Source organism: Mustela putorius, unplaced genomic scaffold (genome assembly GCF_011764305.1).
Source record: "Mustela putorius furo isolate JIRA1106 unplaced genomic scaffold, ASM1176430v1.1 tig00000095_pilon_pilon_pilon, whole genome shotgun sequence".
Taxonomy (NCBI): domain Eukaryota; kingdom Metazoa; phylum Chordata; class Mammalia; order Carnivora; family Mustelidae; genus Mustela; species Mustela putorius.
This window is the reverse complement of record NW_025421280.1, coordinates 36,238,500-36,261,637: the sequence shown is the minus strand read 5'-3', so window position 1 is coordinate 36,261,637 and position 23,138 is coordinate 36,238,500. Positions and strand designations below refer to the sequence as shown.

Genomic DNA, 23,138 nt, shown 5'->3' with positions numbered 1-23,138 from the left:
TCCTAAATTGGCACTGAGATCAAAAGATTCCTTGCAAAAGCTCCACAACTGGCACACCACTGATTTGAAGAGAAAGAAAAAATTCTTTTCATGGCCATTCAGACCTCCCTGCTCTGACTCTGAACTTGAATCTGTTCTTCCTACCCCAAGTAGACCCTCACCTCCAAGCCTCTGCACATGATGCTGTTAGTCCTCTCCATCTGCCAGTACACCCTCTAGTTACACTGAGCCCTCTCACACCCAGCCTCCTCTAGCTTAAACTCTCATCTCCCACCCAGTCCCACACTCCTGCTCGGACTGCTCTCAGCAGAACACTTCTATCAACTCCGTAGAAAATGATCCCTTTTGTGTGTTCCTCACCTTGGCGGCCAAGGGCCTGGGAACCAACACTTTCATTGGCACCCTCACTAAGCCACTTCTATGTACGGACTTAGGGTGCTGCCCTGAGTCACTAAGCACCGTCTCCTCAGCTGCACCATCTCCTTCAAGATGAAGGATCCCAGATCTACATCCCTGCACCGCCAAAAATAGCGGTTTACAGAAACACGGGCAAAGATCTACTGCCCTGATAGTAGAGCAGGGACACTGAATGGGGAGACACTACAGAAGGCAGCACCAAAACGATTCAACTTTCAAGTGAAAAAACCCAGAGAGAGAGAGATCAATCAGTGAATAAACAAAATAAAACACCCATCCAGGCCAACTGGTCCGAAACCCCAACTTAAATTCAGACACCTTTTACTAAATTGGGCGTGATCACAAGGAGCAGCAGGGACTTCCAGAACAAAGTCCTTTGCTCCTGCACTTTGGGAGGTCTCAAGACAAAAAAAAAAAAAAAAAAAAAAAAAACCAGTCTCAATCAGAGAGAAGGTGGCAAAGTAGGAGGAGATAGCACGGCCTACAGATGACATTTCTATTCAGGTCGGGACCGGGAGTTTCCTGTTGCCATGAGAAATGATCTCACCAGATCTACCCCTTTTCCACGAACCAGGACAGGGCCACCAGCCTCCTCACAGAGGTTGAGAGGCACCCAGAGCGGTAAAGGATTAAAGGCCTAAAGCAGGAAGAAATGCCTGTGAAAGCAAAGTCATGTGCCATCTTGTTCATCTCACCCTCGTTATCCACAATTTGTTACCTGCAGCCAAATGACAAGTTTTTAAATATTTTTAAAAATATCCTGCTGCTGCAGGACACAAAAACAAAATCAATCATAGACAATTAGAAACTTTTGGCTGACCCAGTCACATAGCTCATCCCCAAAATTCTAAAGCTTTGGAATAATCTAAAGCAGAATCAGTCAGTCTCATGAGACAAGTAAAAGGAGGAAAAAAAGGGTAATCTTCCTTACCAGCCTAGTAAGACACGAGAAAATCCTTCCAGCTACCTAACTGCCAGCAGGGAAAAAGAGAAACAAGTCTCCACCGAACAACTGTTTAACTCTAATCTGAGGGAAACAGTCTCCAATAGTTCCTGATTTTCTTGGAGAACACAACACAAGGAAGATGGGAGTCCTAGAAATAATCTGCAGAAGAATCTGGTCTCACTGATGAGCTGGATGACGAATCTTTCTAGGACCTTCATAAATTCTAAGAATATATCTAATACAAATTTACACAAAAGGGCTTAAAATCTGCACACGTAACTCAATGGGTCTCCCAAAAACAGAGGCTGAGCACTCTGAGGCAATCCCCTAGAAGCTTCACTACCGCCCAGTGCTACAATGAGGCCTACTAGCATCAGAAAACTCCCTCAGTTCCCTGAAGCCTCTTTTAAAGGCACCGGCAAGCACACCATGCTGTCTGATAACTAGACCACAGTGCCCTAGACAAGGGAACTCACACCCCACTCAGCAGGGTCTCGGAAACCTCTACCACTCCAAAGAGCCAGTGCCATGGAAACGCAGCGGTTTTAGCTCCCACAGCAAGCAAACACCTCACACCAATGCAGCCACAGAAACCCCTTGGAAGGACTACAGGAAAACGGTGCTATTGATACCAGTAAAAAAATTCAAAGACCAAAACTTTTTACCTAGGTCTAGAACACATTCGATTTTTTTCAGACTATGGAAAAACAGCTGACTTTGCCTAAAAAGAACCTCTCACCTGAGCGTGAGCCTGTGCCCCCGGGGGATGACCCTGCCCACCTGAGGCCTTCTTACCCATTCCTCTGCCAAGGGGCTCGCCAAAGCTTCGAGACATTCCCATCTTGTTTCTGGCAAAGTCTCTCTCAAATCCTCCACCCATGACACGCTCCATCTCTGTGGAGAAAAACAGTACCCTAGGCCTTGCCAGGAATACCACCGTGTTCGACATGACAAATTCACTACAGGTACGCGACGGCCACCACCAAGTCAGGATGTTCACTCTTCCTATAGAGAAACCATCATCCGCCCTCTTTTCCTTAAAAGTCACCTGAAGTGAATCCCTGAAAACTACCTACCTTTAATCCATGAAGGACTAGCTAACAACTTCCACTAGAGGCCCCCAGCGCAGAAGGCACACCAAACACCTGCTCCCACACCACGCCACGCCACACGGGCGCACGGGCGTCCAAGGCAGGCTGCGGACACCCGCACCTGCGGGTACTTCCCCCAGGCCCGCCCCACCCTGGGCTCTCCACGGTGCGAGGAGTGCACGGAATCTTCACACCAGCCCGCAACATCATGCCCCTTCACAAAAAAAGCAGCTCAAATGCCTTAGTAACTTGTCTAAGGCCACATGCCTGGTGAAGGGGGGAGGAAAAAGCTGGAACCTAAGCCCAAGGCAAAAATCCACGCTCTACTGACACAGGCACATCCACACAGAACACAGAAACACGCCTGCATGTACTGGGCCTTCTCTAACAGAGGTGGGGTCATCTACACACAGCTTTTGGTAGGAACCTCATTACTTTTTTCTACACTGAAATCAAGACTTATGTGTTGCAAAAGTCTCTTAAAAACAAAGGTCTTGGGCGCCTGGGTGGCTCAGTGGGTTAAGCCTCTGCCTCCGGCTCATATCTCACGGTCCTGGGATCAAGTCCCGCATCGGGCTCTCTGCTTGATAGGGAGCCTGCCTCCTCCTCTCTCTTTCTCTCTCTGCCTGCTTCTCTGCCTACCTATGATCTCTGTCAAATAAATAAATAAATAAAATCTTAAATTTAAAAAAAAAAAAAGGGGGGTCTTGGGGCGCCTGGGTGGCTCAGTGGGTTAAGTGTCTGCCTTCTACTCAGGTCATGCTCCCAGGGTCCTGGACTCCCCACCAATCAGGGAGCCTGCTTCTGCCTCTCCCTCTCTTTCCACCTGCTGCCCCCCCTGCATGTGCTCTCTCTGTCAAATAAATAAGTTAAATCTTTAAAATAAGTAAATAAATAAAAACCAAGGTCTTTTAGCTTCTGTGGGGAAAGCCTTACCACAGCTGTCACCTGCTGGAGAAAGCCTTTGATGATCCCATCATTGGCTACTTCTTTCCTCTAAATCAAGACAAGATGTGTATCTTACTGTGTTTCCCCCTCCCACACTGAGAGGTCCTTGAAAAATCTAGTTAATTACTGTTGCTCCTTAGAAATCACGTAAACAAGTGCTATATAATGACCACCTTTTATTGCACAACTACCAAAAATGGCTACATGCAGCTCAAGTCCCTAAGCTTTCAAAGTGAACGTGTCTACCAATGGGGAGGAAGCAGGCTAGCCACCACGAATTACACAGCAGAGGGGCACCTGGATGGCTCAGTCTCTTAAGCGTCTGCCTTCGGCTCAGGTCATGATCTTGGGGTCCTGGAATCAAGGCCTACATCAGGCTCCCTGCTCATCAGGGACTCCGTTTCTCCCTGTCTGCCTCTGCACTTCACCATTCGTGCTCACCCTAATAATAAAAGTAAAAATCTTAAAACAACAACAACAACAAAAAAACAACGGTGCACTTGCAATGATGAACTTGCTATCACAGTCTGAATCGACCCAACGGAACCTCGAAGGTTGGTGCCATGCCATCTGCCGAAAACATAACCACCTTGCACAAGCTTGCATGTGGTCAGTTCGCAGAAGGGAAATCCCAGAGTGGCACTCTAACGGACAATGCTCTGCTCTACTCCTTTAATTCCTTATCATAAAGAAGGCAGCACTCTGCCCCCTTGAGATAAGGAAGTCACAAGTAGGTATCCATTTGTCAGCAAAGGCCTCAGAACTCATCTTCCCAAACAAAAAAGAAAACTAAACAGAACTTGTCTTCCCAACTATTAACAGGCTCTACAGTACAGGGAACCCTCTGTGAAGTCCAACGAACTACCCAGAAAGAGAGTTCTCCTAGTCAAATATTGTGTCCTATCACTGTCTGGCGCTCAGTGACTTTTTAATTTTTAATTTTTAACATGCATTCTATCAGGACTTGACCTCTACTGATGATTGGCCCTGAGAATGATTTCTAATTAGTCTAATGTCAACACCTACCACCATGGTAGATACGTTTTGGTCACCAACTAAACATTAAATTAAATCCAAAACATCTTATCAACTTTTCCTCCGATAAAGTTGATTACACTCAAAGCTCAGAACACAGCTCAAGCAAAAGAAGTCCCTGTTGTCTATTGCAGAGGGTAATGAAAAAGGACTCAGAGTACCTGTATCTGAGAACATCTAAGAACAAGGCATCAAAACACATCCTCTCAGTGTGGCTCTCCAAGGGAATCAGCTCTTTGAACCTTTGATCACCAAGCCGAGAACTGTGACTGTGGCATTCCACCTGCCAGGTTACGGGGGACTTTGCCCACGGGCTCAGCACAGCCCCAACCGACCCCCACCCCCATCCACATCTAAGTCACATCACTCCACTCCTCTGAGCATTAACCCCACCTCCTAATGACTCATCTGTTTTGAGTAAACACTTTACCAAGCCAGACTCCTCCAACTCTCACTTTTTATTAGAATTCCTGTACACATTATGAGCTACAGGCTAGCCTGAAAGTACACTGGAAATTCAGACCTTTGTCCTCCATTCCTAATGGTGAGGACTTCCCTACTTCTTTTTAATCATCATCTAGAACCAGGCAAACCCATGAAGGGCAGTTTAATCATCAGAATTTTCTTTCTTTCCAGTCTGACAGTTCCAGTCCATCCTAGGCAGATAAATGCTCTCTTGCTCTCTGTCTTCACATTAAAGGATACCGCAGGTCAGCAAAGAACATTTAAATGCAAAACATTAAGGACTTTCGATCCCAGGGAAGTTTAAGGGAAGCAACATCCCCAGAGGTTGGGGGGGGGGGTCAAAGAGTCAGCCAAACCCCAAAGGATTTCAGAAACACAGTCTGCAGGGTTTCTCAAGGCACACTCTCCAGCCCCGCTGAGAAGGGGCTGACGCCCATGCTGGAGGCAGTCCTGAAACGGCAGGATCACAGTGGGACTAAGAGCCAGGCTCTGGAGCCAGAGAGCCGGGATCCACATAAATCCCATTATTACTAGCCATGTGACCTTAGGCAAGTCACTCTCTGGGCCTCAGTTTCTGATGAAATGGTGATACAAGTACCTACAAATCATGTGGTTCTTGCAAGGACAAAATGAAAAACCAGTTACTATGATAATATATTTCTAAGTCGAAAGCTCTGTTAGATGTGAAGGACAGTACACCAAAATGTGCACTACGTAACTGCTGAATTAAATCAATGTATCTGCTCACAACTCAAGAGTTATCAGAGCCGATAATCAAGAGCTGACGCCATCCAGCACTCTGGGAAAGACAGGAATCTGCTCAAAAACCCCAAAGAAACTAAAACTAATACCTTACACTTGAAGACAATTTTAAAGTGAGCAAAACATAACGACAGGTATCTACAGGATGCTTGCTAGTGCTGGAGACAAGAGAAAAGCTTTACTATTTTACTAGGTAATTATTGGGGAGGTTCGGAACACAGGACACACAGTTTAGTGACTAACGGGATTAACACTTACCTCCTAGGAAGTCTGGCTTCTGAAATACAAACTTGTGATTTTAATAACACTTAAAGCAATTCAGAGACATCTAATTCAATAGAAAAATGAATGGGGCAATTATTCATTAAAAATGGGTGTGCTGCCTCAAGGAAACCCAAGAGCCAACTGTGAGCAGGGGCAGGTGGAAGCAGGAAGGAAGCAGGACACTTACCATTTATTCTGCCCATGTTCATCCCTGATCCAAATCGACCCATGTTTTCCATACCACCACCAAAAGGTCCCTCCATGCCTGCAAGAGACATTCCCATTTGAGTACCATTCCAATGACACCGCTTACACTCACCAGGAGAAGAAAGATGTTTTCACAAGTTTCACCCTGAGCATTTCCTGCCAGGAATTTCCTTACGTAGTCTAAGGGCTTTTGGGGGAAAAAATGCTAGTCCCTTGCCTGAAAATCGCCATCATCAAAAAGCTAACCTGATCCAACCCCTTTAAGAGACAAGCAGAGAGAGGCCCAGAGAGATGGAGTGATTTGCCCAAGGTCACAGAGCTAGTTAGTGAGAAAGCCAGAACCAAAGGCCAAGATACCCACTGGAAAGACTGATGGGTATTTCTAGGCTCAGACTTTTTGGAAAACAAAGAGAGAATTCATGCAAGGCTAAGGGAAAAGAAAAAGGTGAGAGAAAACCATACCTAAAAGTGATTACATTTGTACTTCATTTTAAATCTCTTACCTCCCATTTTATTTATTCCAAATCCTATGCCTTCCATTCCCATTCCTTAAAAAGAAAAAGTCAATGCAAACTAAAATTATGTCAAAGCAGTAACGTTTGAACTTAAAAAAAAAGCACAAGAAATTCCAAATCAGCAAATGAACAAAAAATACCCTGGTTATGAATATATTTTAACTGTCAAGGAAAAGGGGGACGGAGGGGGTCTACCGTGTCACCTGTCAAACTATCATGTTCCAAGAAACTATGTCTTTAACAAAAGACTTTAACAAAATAATCACCACATGACTCAAAATTCTTTAGGGCCCACATACAGTTTTAATAAATAACCAAGTCAGACCACTTTAAACATGATATATAATCACAAACTGAACATTCACTTTTTGAGAAGTTTATTTTAAGGAACGTTAAGTTTAAAAATCTTTTTTTAAAGATAAAATTCCCTAAATAAAAAGCAGTTCCTAAAGACACTGAGGCTTCCCTCCCCACCATCCCTTTCTTCTTAGGCATTAGTCAGGGCTCAGGGGTGGGGGCCAGGGGGGACACACTCAGGGCCATGTGAGATGATGGTCCAGGGTGCTGAGGTAAGCCCAGAGTTTAACCTGGGAGGGAGACAAGGGATAGCAGAACAGTAGCAGGGTGAAGGGACATCCATCCTGCAACTCAAAGGATTTCAAGAGAGACCTAAGGCTGTGGTCATAAAAATGAAATAATTCTTAATAGTATATAAATGCTTCATTGCACAGAATGAAAATGCTAAACAGAATTTAAAGCCTATTCTCACAGAGCTTTCATTCACCAATTATTGCTCACTTTCTTGAACAAAGACAACACTGAACACCATGCCTCTGCGGCCTATGACAGCTATGCTGTCTCGTAATGAGGCCCTCCACACCTTTTTATATCCATCAATGCCCCTACCATAGTCTAGAAGCTGTATCCACACCAGGCAAGAGCCCAAGGGGTGACTGCGTAACGTAACAGACTGGCAGTGCTGTGGTCCCATGGTCAGACACCTATAGTCTCTGTCACTAACTGATGGTGTGACCTTGAGCAAGACCAACTCTCTGGCTTGTCTCCTCTTATCAAACAGCTTAACTACCTCGGCTCCGAAGGTCATGAAAGGCTAAATTGCAACGTATAAATAACTTTAGAAAAAAGGATTCAATTCAGTAAAAATACAAAATACCGCTTTTATCAAAATGAATCAGATAAATAAGGAGGGACTTCTGCCCCATTGAAATCTTTATTCCATTTGAAGTACTCAATGTCCAATTATCCCAACAGTTCACTTGAGTTAACTAACTTGCCCAGACACCTCCAAAGCACACTGTTGTTCTCACCTGCGGGTCCTATGTTTCCCATGCCAATGCCTTTATTCAGGTGATTGGCATCAATAGGCTGTCCTCCTGGGCCTAACCCCATGCCAATACCACCAAGTCCATCTGAAAAGAAAAGAGAATGTTCTAATTGTAGAGTCCACTTAAAAAACCGTAACCTTCCAAGGGAAAAAGTCTTCTACTGTGTTGTAAATGTCACACTCCGTTCCCAACCTCCCACCTCCACAAGCAAACCCAGGACCTAATTCATACTTGGGAGCTATCCCTTCCAAGACAGAACTTCTCATATGCAGACTGGAGTTTGTGGTATGTATAAAACAAGGACAAGTGAAAATCAGTTACTTGAAAATTACAGAGAATAATGAACAACCCAAACGTAGGAATCACGTATACTTATTTGCTTCCCTAAATCTCGAAATGAGAAATGCTTGATTTAAAAAGGCTATTAAAGCGCTGCCTAGGGGCGCCTGGGTGGCTCAGTGGGTTAAGCCGCTGCCTTCGGCTCAGGTCGTGATCTCAGGGTCCTGGGATCGAGTCCCACATTGGGCTCTCTGCTCAGCAGGGAGCCTGCTTCCCTTCCTCTCTCTGCCTGCCTCTCCGTCTACTTGTGATTTCTCTCTGTCAAATAAATAAATAAAATCTTTTAAAAAAATAAATAAATAAATAAAGCGCTGCCTAGATAGATGGCTCAGTCGGTTAAGCATCTGCCTTCGGCTCTAGGTAGGTTCGAGTCCCATATCAGGCTACTTGCCGAGCAAGGAACCTGCTTCTGCTTGTGCTCATGCTCTCTCACTCTAGCAAACAAATAAATAAAATCTTTTAAAAATAAAATTAAGGGGCACCTAGGTGGCTCAGTGGGTTAAGCCTCTGCCTTCGGCTCAGGTCATGATCCCAGAGTCCTGAGATCGAGCCCCGCATCGGGCTCTCTGCTGGGGGGTGGGGGGGGGAGTCTGCTTTCCCCTCTCCCTCTCTGCCTACTTGTGATTGTGATCTCTGTCAAATAAATAAAATCTTAAAAAAAAAAAAATAAAATTTAAAAGGCAATTAAGGACATCAGGTGGCCAGCAGCACAAATGTGCCCAATCTCCACCTCCCAACCTGGAGCCTGAAGGACTTTCCCAAGAAAAAACAACACTATAAGCCAGCCAATTAACGTACTGGTCATATACCATTCTCTGACTCTACTGTCGGCTGTTTTCTTTCTTTCTTTTTTTTTTTAAAGATTTCATTTATTTATTTGACACAGAGAGAGAGAGAAAGACGTTCAAGTAGACAAGAGAGGCAGGCAGAGAGAGGGGGAAGCAGGTTCCCTGCTGAGCAGAGAGCTGGATGTGGGGCTTGATCCCCAGATCATCCCAGGCAGAGGCTAAACCCACTGAGCCACCCAGGCGCCCTGTGGGCCATGGGCCATTTTCTTAAGAGTGAAGCCTAGTGTTCTCTTCTGCCCAGAAAGTTTCCTAACCTGTGGCTCAATACCCCACCCACCCTCAACTCCACGCTCCACAAACAAGCCAGCAAGCAAGAATACAGACCAGTATCTAAACAGCCAATAAAACCTGATAGTGTAAGACACCTGCACCTTGGTCAAAGGCTTAAAACACTACTGGGTGAGATATTTTTAAATGGAAACCAAGTTCATTAAAAAAAAAAAAAAAAAAAATCCTGATACCAGTTCCCAGAAAATCTATTTAACAGCTCTGTTTTTCAAATGCATAGAAACAGCAGCAAGGGATCAGAGAGATCACCAAGGTTACTTACTCCCCAAAGCAGTCTCTGAAATGTGCTAGGAGACCAAAAGTCATGGATAATAGGCTCCCTGGGGCCCAGGGTATGCCAGCCCAGGCTCCCAGAGAGCCCTCGTCCTACCTCCTCTAGGCATAAAAGTCAACAAGAACCATCACCTTGATCCTTGGGTGATCATTGCCAAATGGCCACACTAATTAGGAGAAAGAAAGGTGTTCCTTCTCTAAAAAATGTTAATTTTCAACAGAAAATTTCAACCTTTTACTCTTGAAGCCACTGACATCCCCTCAAAATCCACCTCCATTATGCTTCCGTAATGGTAAACTACAAAGGCACTCGGTTTTTGTTTATTTTTTTAAGATGTTATTTGACAGAGAGAGAGATCACAAGCAGGCAGACAGGCAGGCAGAGAGGGGGAAGCAGGCTTCCCACCAGCAGAGAGCCCGATGCGGGGCTCGATCCCAGGACCCCGAGCCTGACCCAAAGGCAGAGGCTCAACCCACTGAGCCAGGCAGGCACGGCCCACTCCCCGCCCCCCCACCCCAGGGCCGCCGACAAAGGGATTTCTTGTCAGTGTTCTAGTCTGGGCTCCCATTCAATTCTATCTGATCTGGGCCTTAAGCATTGAGTCCCTCTCCAGACCAGAAACAGTCCCTGGCCCCCAAACAGATCCACCCCAACTGCCCCACCTGGAAGAAGTTCTCCCAATACAGCATAAGCAAGCCCTCCTCTCCTGCCACTTAACCACCAGGCTTCGTCCTGAGTCCCCCACACTCGCTGCTAGATGCACTCACTCTCACCACTTGCCTATGCTCGGGTTTCACTCAGCCCTGTGGGCTTGCCAGAAAACGTGCCTAAGGCTTCACTAACATGCACCATCTCCATCTGTGAAGTGACCAGTCACCTAGTCTTCCCTGTTGAAGATTTTCCCCTGCATGTTTCGAGTGACCCTGTATAAAAACCTAGTCTGTTGTACTTCCCATACCGTAAGATGCATCCGAGGTGTGCAGCTGGCAGGGTCCAGTTTAGTTGGAGTTGCATACAACTACAGCCACCACCTCGTTCTGAAACACTGTCATCGCCTCAAAAACAAGTCTCCAGTTACCCTTCTCCCCAGGCACCACTAACCTACTTTCTGTCCACGGATTCACCCATCCTGAGGATTTCCTGCAGATGGGGACCAGGTCCAGCCACGCTCTGGCGGTCTCTAGTACTTCGTTCCTCTGCAGGACTAACACCCCGTTCTATAAATTTACCACTTACTCACTGACCACCTGCAATCACGCTGCTATAAACACCTGGATGTCAGGCTCTCTGGGGCTGCAGTTTTCAGGTCTCTGGCGTATACCTAAGAATGGCACTGTTGGGCCATAAAGTATAACCAATCTCTTCTGAGCCCAAGTACAATTTGGTTTTAATTTCCTTTGCAGTTCCTGGTTCTTCCTTCCACAGAACACTTTAAAAGCGCCCAACTACACTCTCTAGGATGTTGTCTGCCTTACCACAAAGTAATCCTAACAACCTTTCCTAAGCTGTGACTCTGTTCATTTTGTACCCTGAGAAATCTATGGAAAAACAAAAACCAAACCCTTTTTGAAACTTTCCCTCAAGAATCATCAAGAGAACTACAGAGTAACATTGCACAAGCTCGAGGGTAAATGTAATTTTCTGGGTTTGGTTTTTTTGTTTTTTGCTTTTTTTTAAATTTTATTTATTTGAGATAGCAAGAAATAGCACAAGTAGGGAGAAGCAGCAGCTCCCCCTCTGAGCAGGAAGCCTGGTGCAGGGTTCCTCCTGGACCTGAGCTGAAGGCAGATGCTTAACCTACCGAGCCACTCGGGTGTCCCTTTCTGGCTGATACTAATCAAATTCAAAACCTAAGCCACACTGAGACTACTTACGGGGAAGTTGCTGTGGACGCTCAGGAGGGAAAAAATCTCCCTTTGGTAAGGCCCTCTCATCCTGAAAAGAAAAGTAATGAATGTTAGTATTCCTTGAAGTATAGCTTTGCAAGAGCAAAAGATGGAAACAATTCCCAACAACAGAGAAACAGCTAGAAAATTATGGTCCACCTATGCCATGGAATAACATGGAAGCATAAAAAAAAAAAATTATAGAGAAATACCTTTTGTGTAAAGGAGGGAAGGATAAAAATATACACCCACGTTTCTATGGGGAATGACTAGGAACTGGGTACAATGGAAGGGCAAGACTCACACTGGATCCCTTTCATGTTTTGACTTTTGGGTCATATAAAGCAATTATATACTCAAAAAACCAAACTGATGTTTAAGGTAACTACAATTACCTCTTTACAGTTCCTTTTTTCTTTGTGAATTTGAGCCCTACCTAGACAGTCCTCAGCATGTTCCAGTCATGCTTGTATGAATTCATTATGCCCCACGGCACAGCCACGGCAGGGCTAAAAGTGATCACTGAAGTGCTTCAAAGGCAGCTCAAAGGCTGTCTGAATTAGACTGAGTACGGTCACAATACACATGACACTGGCTCAACATCCTGATGCAATACTAGGAAGAGTAGAAGTCAACGTACAAACCGTCCTTTGAAACCAATCACTTGCTTAAAGCAGGACACTCAACTGACCACCTGCCCATGCCAAAAAGAGGCAAGTGCACAAAGGATAAACATCCCAAGAGCTGCACAAGTGAGCAAAAAGTGTTCATGAATTTGCTCATCATACCGTACACCCTATTTAGAGCAGACTGATCCACAACTACTGCAGAAGGCCTGTGTCTGCTCTAAGTTATCTTGTACTTTTGCTAGACTTGTCTGAATATGTTGTGCAGGAGGAGACCCAATAACTTACCATTTTCACGTGCATTGGTCTATCAAATAGCAGTTGACCATTAAACATAGCTGATATTACAATTAAGGTTATTTCTTGCAATTCTAAAAACATGCGCAGCAAGAGAGAAATACAGAAGGAAAAAATACTCCAACTGCTAACAGCCCCTCTAAACAGTGAACTTATGAGTTCTGGTTTTTCATTATACTTACAAAATATCTGTTTCTATAATAAGCATAAATGCAACAATAAACAGAACTCAGGGCTGGGCAGGGGAGTAAATGTCAGCTTATGCCTCAGGTGCAGAGCTTTGTTTGCATAACCTGAACTTCTCACCAGGCCATCCTCTTCAGTATCGGCATGAGTTTTCTGGAGGAGTCCACTGGGCCATATACCCCACCCTTTCTTGAACTACCATGTTTTCTGGGTAAGATACACAGTAACAGCCTTATCTGAGTTTAGTGACTGTGTTCACGTGTGACATTTTCCGCTGTAACTACAAAGATGTAACTCTAGGGTCAGAAAGAAATGCTGCCTCTAGAATGAGGTCAACTCATTGGAGAAATAGGGCCTAGGACTTATACATGAAATAACAATGGAATTTCTCTCCAGAGGCACATTCTTTATAGACATCTCCCTTCAAACCAAACTTCTCTAAAAAGAGAACACTGGAAAAGATCACTCATGGACGTGTGCCTCTTTTCTCTCTATGCGGTACTGACTGAATCAATTCCATCACAAGAACTTTTAAACTCCACAGTAACGCATTCCCTCCAGCCACTCAGGAAATATTAATACATAAAGTGACCACCTTCCCCAAAAAAACCTATATTGTTAATACAACATTTAGGCCAAATTGTTCACCGAAGAGCTGAATTCTGATAAAAGGATACATATAGCCTGCACAGCTTCAATGGACTGTTCAAAAGTAACAGTGCCTATTCCACGACTCTTTCCATCTTTATCCTCAAGAATGTCTGCTCGGACCACCACACCAGCCATACTAAATACTTCCTTCAGTTTCTTCCAGCCAACTTTATAATCCAGCTGATCAAGAGAAAGGAGAGAAAATCCTCAATACAGACATCTTTAGAAAAAACATTTCCACTGTATAAGCACAATATGCTTTGGTTGGAAACAAACATCTAAAAATAACACGTTATTTTTATTACACCGGGCACAGGCTCAGCCAACAAAGCATGCGGCTCTGACTCTTGGGCGGCATGAGTTCAAGCCTCATGCTGGGTGTAGAGTGTACTTAATAAAGGTAATAATATAATAAATAAATAAAAATAAGTAAATAGGGGAGCCTCAGTGCCTCAGTTGGTTAAGCAACTGCCTTCCACTCAGGTCGTATCCCAGGGTCCTGGGATGGAGCCTCACATCAGGCGCTCCGCTCAGCAGGGGGCCCGCTTCTCCCTGTCCTTCTGCCCTCCCACCCGGAAATCACACTCTCGTGAACAAATATAATCTAAATAAATAAATAAAATGTCACAAAAACTTATGACCTACAGTACAATTTTTTAGACAGGATTCTGAAGCCTGGTCTTAACTGCTATTCACTGTCTCTTTTCTCTAAAAGAACAGGTCAACTCACCTCACACTTTTCAAATTAATGCTTACTTTGTGAAACATTAAAAAAAACTTTTAATTTTTTTTAAGACCTTATTTGACAGAGCGCGCGAGAGGGGAATATAAGCAGGGGGAGTGACAGAGGGAGAAGCAGGATTCCTGCTGAGCAGAGAACCCAAAGCGGGACTCAGTCCCAGGACCCTAGGATCACAGCCTGAGCAAAAGGCAGAGGCTTAACTACTGAGCCACCCAGGCACCCCTAAAAAAAATTTTTTTTCTTTTTTGGTTTACCATCATCCTCCCCAACTCACTTTCCTTTAGTTCCCCTTGCAAATGGCAAGGGTATTACCTTTCACCCCAGACACAAGAGGAAGGGAAATGTCAGCCTTGCTCATGTACTTTTTTGACCGGCACCTAAATAAACCCACAGGGAATGCAGACTCAGCTGCCACTTCTGTAACCAGCAAATTCAGTAAACATGGGCCCAAAAGGACCATGGTTGGGCCTGTGACTTATCACTGCAGTGGTCACTATGGGACAAAGTCTAACCTCAAAGCTAATTTTAACAGATCAAGAAGAGAACATAACCCTTTTTCCTTAAGATTTTATTTATTTACTTAGGAGAGTTGGGGGAGGGAGAGCACAGTGAACAAGAGAGAGAAAGAGAGAAGCAGACTCCCCGCTAAGAAAGGAGCCCAACGCAGAGCTCAATCCCAAGGCCTTCAGAGATCATGACCTGAGCGGCAGTCCAAAGTCAGATGCCTAACCAAGCCACCCAGGCGCCCCAAGCATAACCCTCTTTTTAAAAATATTTTCCTCTCAAACAGAAGAACGACTTTCACAACATATTGACAAGATGATTTCATAGAGTTCTGATTTTCTAGTTTAGACAGTATTTCCATTTACTTACATTTGCTACAAATACTGTGCTTCCAAGTCTTCCAGCCTGCAATGCATGGATAATCTCATTTGGGATGTTAGGATTATTTAGGATACTGGGTGGGATATTAATCATTCCTGGGCCACCTGGTCCCATACCCATCCCACCGGTCGTAGCCATCACCTTTTGCATTGCTCTCCTGGCATGTTCACCATCAGGATCCTAAAACAAGCACAGAAGTGTTAGATTTAACTGACCCAGCGACAACTAAGACCATGATCTCACAAAAAGTGATAATCCCAAAACTCCAGAGATCGAGAAGTCGGTGGAAAGCAAGTCTCGAAATCTATAACAAGAAATCCAAAAGAACTCAACCAGCAGGCTAGGAAGAGTTCCAGCCAAAGGAATAGGAAGAAAGAAATGTGTAAAATTTAGCTCTCAACTTAACTAAAAAAAAAAGGGGGGGGGGAAGGGAGTGGTTTGATGACAGAATTAGTTGGTAGAACATAGAACACTTCCAGATGGAAATAAGATCTTCACAGGCTTGGTATAGTTGAATCTCACTAATTTTCAATGGGATTTTGTAATTTCTGATAACCCCATCAGTGATTTTTTTTCCAAAAGTTTGAAAACGCAGTTCTACATCACCGAGGTACTCCGGTCCTTCACGTTTTTCAGGCGTTTGACTCGTGTTAAGGTCTCAACAGGTTTATGAAACTCTGGCATTGGCACTAGTCTTCAACTTTTTGCCCTTTCATGTGTCTCTTCAACACACAGAAACCTTAAACCCTATCACGCTCTCCTGAGTTCTGAATATACTCATCTTCCTTTAAGATGTCAACATTAAGTCAGGGAGCGCTCTAATCAACAAAAACTTCCCTCTCCCTCAAGGGAGAAAAGATAATCTGGCTTGGATTAGATATCAAAGTAGATTAATGATAAATTCACTTTAGAGAAGAAAAAAGATTGGCTAGGTAAGAGCAGGGTTCAGGATGGGTAAAACTGGAGGCACAGAATCCCTTAACACGCATACATACACCCCATGGGCTCGGTCTGAGCACCCCTGAAAAAAAAACAAGGCAGGCTGCTCTAAGACAAATGAGACGTTAGGAAGGCAGTAAGCGGTTGCTGAGGATGTGCTCGGCCACTATTCCAAAGTTCTTACAGGAGTGACTACCGCAGCCTGTGACTGACCCTCTTCATTAAAAATAACAAGCTGGTCTGCTCCATAAAATGTAGTCAAGGAATATTTCTGTCTTTTCCTAATTCCAAACAGGGACAACTCGACAATTATAAATGGTATCCACATTGTTTCAAGAGCTTACTTCTTTGACTTTCAGTGGTCTTCCACTCAGACTATGCTTGTTTAGAACTTCGGCAGCTTTTTTCATGCTTTCTTCCATCTTGAATTCAACAACGCTATGAAGAGTCAAAAGGAGATGAGTGAAACCAGTCCTACAATTTAGGAGGCTCAATTGCCAGTAAGTAACTAGACAATACTTACGCACATCCCTTTGGAGGAAGCCACAGACCAGTCAGAAGAGCAAGGAAAGGGGGGAAAAAAGAAAAGAAAAACATAGTAAATATCAATGACAGTTACATAAATTACAAATATGATTTATGTAACAAAGTTAGTTTTTAAATTAACCCTTCTAAGGGGAAGCTCACAGGAAATGTCTTGCCTCGCCTTCCTCATTAAAAGCTGGACTCCTCATTATCTCCTCTGCCTGCACATTACCAGCATTGCACTATAGTTACTGAAGTTGTAATAAGCAGACCTAAATTCAGGTTCTCCAAGAAATCACACAAACTTTAGATCTGCTTCTCTGTACTCAAATCAATTCCTTATCATACTCCTCCTAAATCCATCCCTTCCATAAATTAAAGCTCATCCTTTGATTGTTCTAAGCCATTCTATTGCACAACAAAATAATTTATTTTCTCTTTAAACTAGGCCAATTTTAAACGTTCAGGTTTTAATATTTGTTTTACAATTTACTGGCACAAAGGCGACTTTTCGGAATCTTTGGTTCACACAACTTTCAAATTCAGCAAACGACCAAGAGTAACATTTTCTAGACAAAAACACACGTTTTACATTAATATACCACCGCTAAAATTCCATGCATAATTCACACACAGCCAATTCCTCTGTTAACAAAGAGACAATGCTGCTATTGGTCCCCAGTTATCCAAATTGGGCATCCAAACAGAATACCAAAAAGCTCTTTGGCCAGCCATTTGGAGAAGCGGGACTCCCGTTTGCAAATGCCCTCCCCACCCCACTCAAATGTTTGGCAAAGTCAAACATAGCTACTGTAACGTGAGCACTCACTGCCTTCCTGATTTCATTCGATTCCACGCCACCATACAGTTACATTTTTCAAGTAGTAAATCCACAGAAGAAATTCTCTCAGACACTTACCCTTGACTTTCCTTCAGCGTCCATTAAGAGCTCCACGTATGTTACCTCACCAACTACAAATCAGTTTCCAGACGACACATAAACCAAGGGAGAAAAGCCAAGAAAACAATGGGAATTTAGAACAATCATCAGCAACCTTGTATGGAGCCTCTGCCTTATAAGAAAGCCCAGAAACACTCCATATTCTCTAAACCACCAAACTAGGCATTACAGGTGTGCAGTAAAAGTAGGTGAGACTCGTTAACAATTATGTCCTTGATTTTCCTCCCACCACAAACAAGCTATTACCACAGATTTCCATATCACCTTCCCTGTCTGAAATACTCACTCATGACTAGAGGCAATCCAAATCTATAGGAAAGAAGTCTGCGTGCTTCACTTTTTTTGAGGAAGGGAGGCAAACATTTTACACAATATACTTCCACAGTGAAAGCAGGTAAGCAGCACACAAGCTGCAAAGCCACTGAACTGAGCTCAGATACTAACTACAAAGGCCGTTCAAGTGTATATATGCTCAAAGGCGCCACATGGTGTGGCCAGCCACACAGGTACAACCCGTCCGACTGCACATGGCCCTGCACTTAGAGGAGGGCCACGCACTTGGTTTAATCCTCTGATGTTAATCTTGAAATCCTTAATATTTTAACAAGAGGCCTCCCGTTTTCATTTTACATGGGGCTCCACAAAATCTGTCGCTGGTCCAGCACATGGTCCCAAGCTCCAGAACTGCCAGAAGTTAGAAGTTCCAGTATCTGATCATAAACCAGAGCAGCATCTGGATTCTCTTCAGTGAATTAATAAGCCAGGCTTTTTTCTTCCTGCTTTCTCAACCTCCCCATTGAGAGACACAGATATATGCAAATGTAGAGCTCAGTTTGCAACTAGACAAGTTAAGATTCACGTAATTCTGAACTACATAAGGGGGGGGGGGCAGAAAATAAAGAATTTCAAAAGATTTTGCAGATTTTCCTCAAGGTTTGGATTGCCAATTCATGACCACCATGACCAGATGTTAGAACCCATCAAGAAGACAACCACCAAAATGGCTGCTGAACTTGAAGATGGCACAAAAAGAACAGAAATTTAGTGTTAACTTGGAGAAAATCCCTTAAGCAGGCTCTCCAGAGTCAAGAAAGTGCTTCTGTCCTCAGGAATATCCCCCCCCCCTTTTTTTAAGGATTATTTTTATGGTAGTAATGCCTTCTCCAATTCTGTATTCAAGTTTGGTTCAACAGTACAAGGGTAAAACTAAACTTCTTAATGGCCTCAAGTCGCAACTATTCTAATTCCTTTGCTCAAAGGAATTCAAATTATGAGGATTTTAAAACAATAGGAAGGGAAGATTTAAATGTAAGATAAAATTACTTTTAAAATAAAATTAACAATTTTAAGGGCATTACTTATTACTAATATATCTGCACTGCAGTTGACAACATGAAGGACAAGTGTTCAAAGTCACCTCCTCTTGTCCTTTCTTGGACTGTTACAGAACCAAACCAGCACTTTGCACAAAACAGGAAGGAGAGAGAATCAGTGCAAAGAAATGGAAAAAAAAAGAAATAGGGACTGTTATAATTTAACTTTTGGAGGATGCACTCCAGTTGGGCAAAAAGAAAATGATCATAGCCAAGGGACAGACATACAAATTGGCTTTATTTTACTCTTACAAAAGTAAAGCGATTCCAAAAAAGGTGCAGTCATTCCTGAGGCCATGTTTTTAAAAAGCCATTCATTTCAACAGCAGCAGCCATTTGAGGACCAACAGCCTTATCTTTATCTCCACTTTGATAAAATGCCAAATAGTGTCAATACAGTGAAGAGACCTCAAATTTATTTTCTACAAGCTGTTAAATACCATCTAGTAACCTTAAAAATGAATCATCGCAATATCTAACTCAAGACAACTGTAACTATGTTGTCGAATTCAAATACTGTTGCATTTTTAAATTTCTAGTCTATGTCCATAAAGCTGTCACTGACTGCAACCTAGACACCAAGCAAGTCCAAACCAAACTTTTTTTTTCCAAAAAGCTAGGTTTAGAAATTGGAACTTTTTCCATCTAACATTCTAGTGATGGCACACATCCAACTTCAATCCTCTGCACCAAAACTTTGCTTAAAATATCCCTTTTTGTGTTTCCCCACAAGGCATCGTTGTTTGGTAAAAACAACAAATTTACATTTAAAAACCCCTCCATCCTATCAGGTTAGCCACAGGTTGGGCAGCTGCTGTGGCTCTAGCTGGAGTAGTAGTGCTCCCAAAGGAGTATCAATAATAACCAGGTCCCTCATACATTCCCAACCACTACCCTGAGAGTCCACATCAATTCAGAGATGTAAGCAAATCAGGGTTACAGGACCTGCAGGAAGTGCTAGTTCATACTTCCCTGTAGGAAGAGACTAGCAGACCACCTCTCTGTTAGTTCTACAATATTAAAACAAAAGACCTGTTTAGTGTAGTCAGTACAACTGGCAACAAAACACTGAAGGTGAAATTTGCCACCTAGTCTGGTCATATCCAAAGAAAGGAAGTTTAAAGACCAAATCAACCAGAGCACACGAGTTAGGACTGAGAGGCAGAGTTAATAAACTGGTAGCAGCAACAGTCTCGCCCAAATGGAACTCTCAGGTTATTGATGGAAAACTACTGTTGCTCCTCTCCCTTCCTAGACATGGATGGGATCTTCCAAAAGAAGGCGCTAGGAAATTCTACTGCAGCTTTGAATATCAAAACATCTAAATGAAAGAACTAAAACTTTAGTAAAATCTAATGCCCAATGTTTTCACCTACCTTGATTTTAAAATGCTTCAACAAATCACCTTTAACCAATATTTACATGATTAAAAACACAGCCTCAAGCATAAAACACATCAAGAGGATAAGCAGAATGAATAAGTAACCCAAAAAGAGTCAGGCGGTCACTTGGAGCTACTGTGATTTAACACACCTGCACATATTTTTGTAACAAACACTACTTGTGTCTGTATTCTCATTTCCTTTGAAATGGACCAAAAAAAAAGAGGGAGGACAGAGGACAAAGCTTCACTGAAGAGAATTCATATGTGAAAAGGCCTACAATTTAAAGGCGAGGGTCGAGGCGGAAGGGTCCACAGAGCAGGGCACGTTATCAAACACACCCCTTAGGTGGCCACGCTTAGAGGGGTGCACAGAACAGATGCTTATTTTAATTTGGAAAGCTTGTGTCTTTAATATACAGACAACCTGAAACCTGGCAAAATAATTACTCTACAGAAGGACTACTTGATTTATGGACAAGTTAGAAAATTAGTGAGCCCATTCCTGCTCCTACTTCCACAGTGACAGAAGAGCACTCACTACTAGGTTGGTGGGGCAGGGACAACCCAAGTTGCCCACAGACACAAATGTGTTAGCGTAACAGGTCTTCACAAAATGCAGGCTGAATTTTCAAAAAAAGGAAAATATGAAGGAACAAAGAGACTGGACACGGATTTTTACTAAATAAAAAATAAATAAAGTTTAGGGCGCCTGTTGGTTGAGCCTCTGCCTTTGGCTCAGGTAATGGTCCTGGAGTCCAGGATCAAGTCCTGCGTTGGGCTCCCAGCTCTGCGGGGAGTCTGCTTCTCCCTCCCACCCTCTCCCTGCTCATGCGCTAGCTCTCTCTCACTCAAATAAATAAATAAAATCTTTCCAAAAAAAAAGAAAGAAAGAAAAGAAACTTTAGCTCCACAACCCCACAATGTAGGTTGTCTTCAAGAGCCAACAGACACTTTCTTTTGGACTACGGTTGCTCTCTGAGCCTCAGTTTCCTAATCAGCTGGAATTTGAAATTTACTTAAAACAATCCCATCAGGGGCCCCCGGGTGGCTCAGTGGGTTAAGTGTCCAACTCTTGGTTTTGGCTCAGGTCATGATCACAGGGCCAAGGGACCAGGCCCCACATTAGTATTCCACACTCCGCATGTGGAGTCCACCCGAGACTCTCTCCCCCACTGCCTCTGCCCAGCACACTCACTCTCTCTTGCGCACTCTCAAAATAAATAGATCTTTAAAAAAAAAAAAAAAGGCGATTTATTAAATGAAGACAGAGGATTAAGTGCTTAAAGAAATCTTTGCTTACACAAGTTAAACTGACTGCTGGTCAACTTGGGATTGAGAGCAAACTCCATCACTGATGTTCCTTTATTCCTCACATGGTGCTCCCATGTTTACTCACTGCAGGTCCAGCTCAGGCCTGTCTCTTTACAAATGCCCCACCTCCATGGTGCCAACTCCCTGGCTAGGTCAGGAGAATAAGCAGCCCAATAACGAGCTTTCTTCACCCACAGAAGACTTCGCAGTAATGCAGCACAACATGATTTAAGTTTAAAATTCCCAAGGTCACCTTTTTCACCTAGTCCTTAAGGTCAAACACTTTTCATGTGATCCCAATCTGTCTCCAGTGATGAAAATCAGGGAGGCTGTGAGACTGTGAAAGCATCTGCAAACTTGACGTGACAATCTCCAAGCCTGATCTCCAATTACACTGGCTCTCAACTTTTTTTTTTTCAATTTAGCAACTCTGTGGTGTTCACAGCAACCATTTGTCCCATGTACTATCTCCGTTAAAAAATCAGCATGATCAAAAGGAAGGCCAACAGAAACCCTTCCTCTGTTCCATGAGGACACTTAGGGCAGGAAGGGCAAAGCTTACGTGATTCTACAAGCTATGAAAGCTGTTTAATCCACATCCAAAACTTGCCAGGGGAGGGAGGGGGCAGTGCATGAGCCAAAAAAAAGGGGGGGGGGGTAGTCTGGCTCAGAACAGAACAAAGTTCTCAATACTTATTTTTTATTTTCCTCTTTAAATTCATCACTGCTAATTTCATGATACTGCCACCAAACAGGTGGGCCCCAGACAAGCTCTGTGATCCCATCCAGGAGAAAAAGTGACCAATTCACACAATCACTATAGCATTAATAGGATCTCCTAGAAGGTTGCTAAATGTTCAAATTTAAAACAGAGTATATACACTCGGTGGCAAAGAAGGGGGGAAAGATCAGGAATTAGGAAGGGGTCCATGAGGCATCTTAGGCATGGTTAGCCTTAGAAAAGCTCCTGTCTTGCCACTTGAAAGCTACTAGTCCACTTCTGAGAGGCAGCAGTTAGACACTGTGGCATTAACAGGACACTTTCTAGACCTTTAAGTTGAAGACAACTAATTCTAGCTTATTCCGCTGGTTTCCTGAAATAACAGAACTCTTAAGATGCAGACCAATAAAGTGGCAGAGTTGTAGTAAGTCAGGTATCCACAGCTGGCCCACTCTGGAGGTGACCTTGAGACTTTTAAGGTGCTAAGTGCCCCCAGCTGCAGTAACAAGTTTTCAAAAAACGAAAACTTACAACAGGATTCAAGTAAATACTTCAGATTTCTGATAACCAACTAAACATATTATCTGTATGCCAAGACATGAATAAATGCAATTTTAAACCTAACAAAAAAAGGAGGACATTTTTGAAGAGACCTGTGTATGTGAACAGTAAATTTCTTCAGACCTCACGTGCTGAACAGAAGCATTACCATAAAAAAATTCTCTTATGAAACTCTTTCACCCACAATACAAGTAATTTAAACAGAAAAATAATTAATTTAACCTAAAAAGGGGAGCTCTAAACAAGAACATTTTAAGATTTGTTTAAAATAACTTATTTACTGCACACCTGTAATTCTAAATTACACCACCAAAAAATACACTGAAAGGGCTGAGCCAGGGCATT

The 23,138-nt window shown here is 43.3% G+C and overlaps 1 protein-coding gene across 11 annotated transcripts in view; it reads right to left on the bottom strand.

Moving 5' to 3' along the window:
• The window catches only part of HNRNPM (heterogeneous nuclear ribonucleoprotein M), a 40,716-nt gene that overhangs the window by 6,601 nt on the left and 10,977 nt on the right, over positions 1-23,138 (bottom strand). For 2 of the 11 annotated variants that reach the window (XM_013045296.2, XM_013045297.2), the window contains exons 3-13: positions 17,402-17,454; positions 16,481-16,488; positions 16,302-16,395; positions 15,007-15,198; positions 13,418-13,571; positions 12,546-12,595; positions 11,620-11,680; positions 7,979-8,080; positions 6,639-6,683; positions 6,116-6,193; positions 2,159-2,257 (exon numbers count right to left, since the gene is read on the bottom strand). In XM_013045296.2, coding sequence (XP_012900750.2) covers positions 2,159-2,257; positions 6,116-6,193; positions 6,639-6,683; positions 7,979-8,080; positions 11,620-11,680; positions 12,546-12,595; positions 13,418-13,571; positions 15,007-15,198; positions 16,302-16,395; positions 16,481-16,488; positions 17,402-17,454 — 936 coding nt within the window. The remainder of the gene's footprint in view (positions 1-2,158; positions 2,258-6,115; positions 6,194-6,638; positions 6,684-7,978; positions 8,081-11,619; positions 11,681-12,545; positions 12,596-13,417; positions 13,572-15,006; positions 15,199-16,301; positions 16,396-16,480; positions 16,489-17,401; positions 17,455-23,138) is intronic. The other 9 variants (XM_004771660.3, XM_013045300.2, XM_013045299.2 and 6 more) reach the window with 7 other exon arrangements.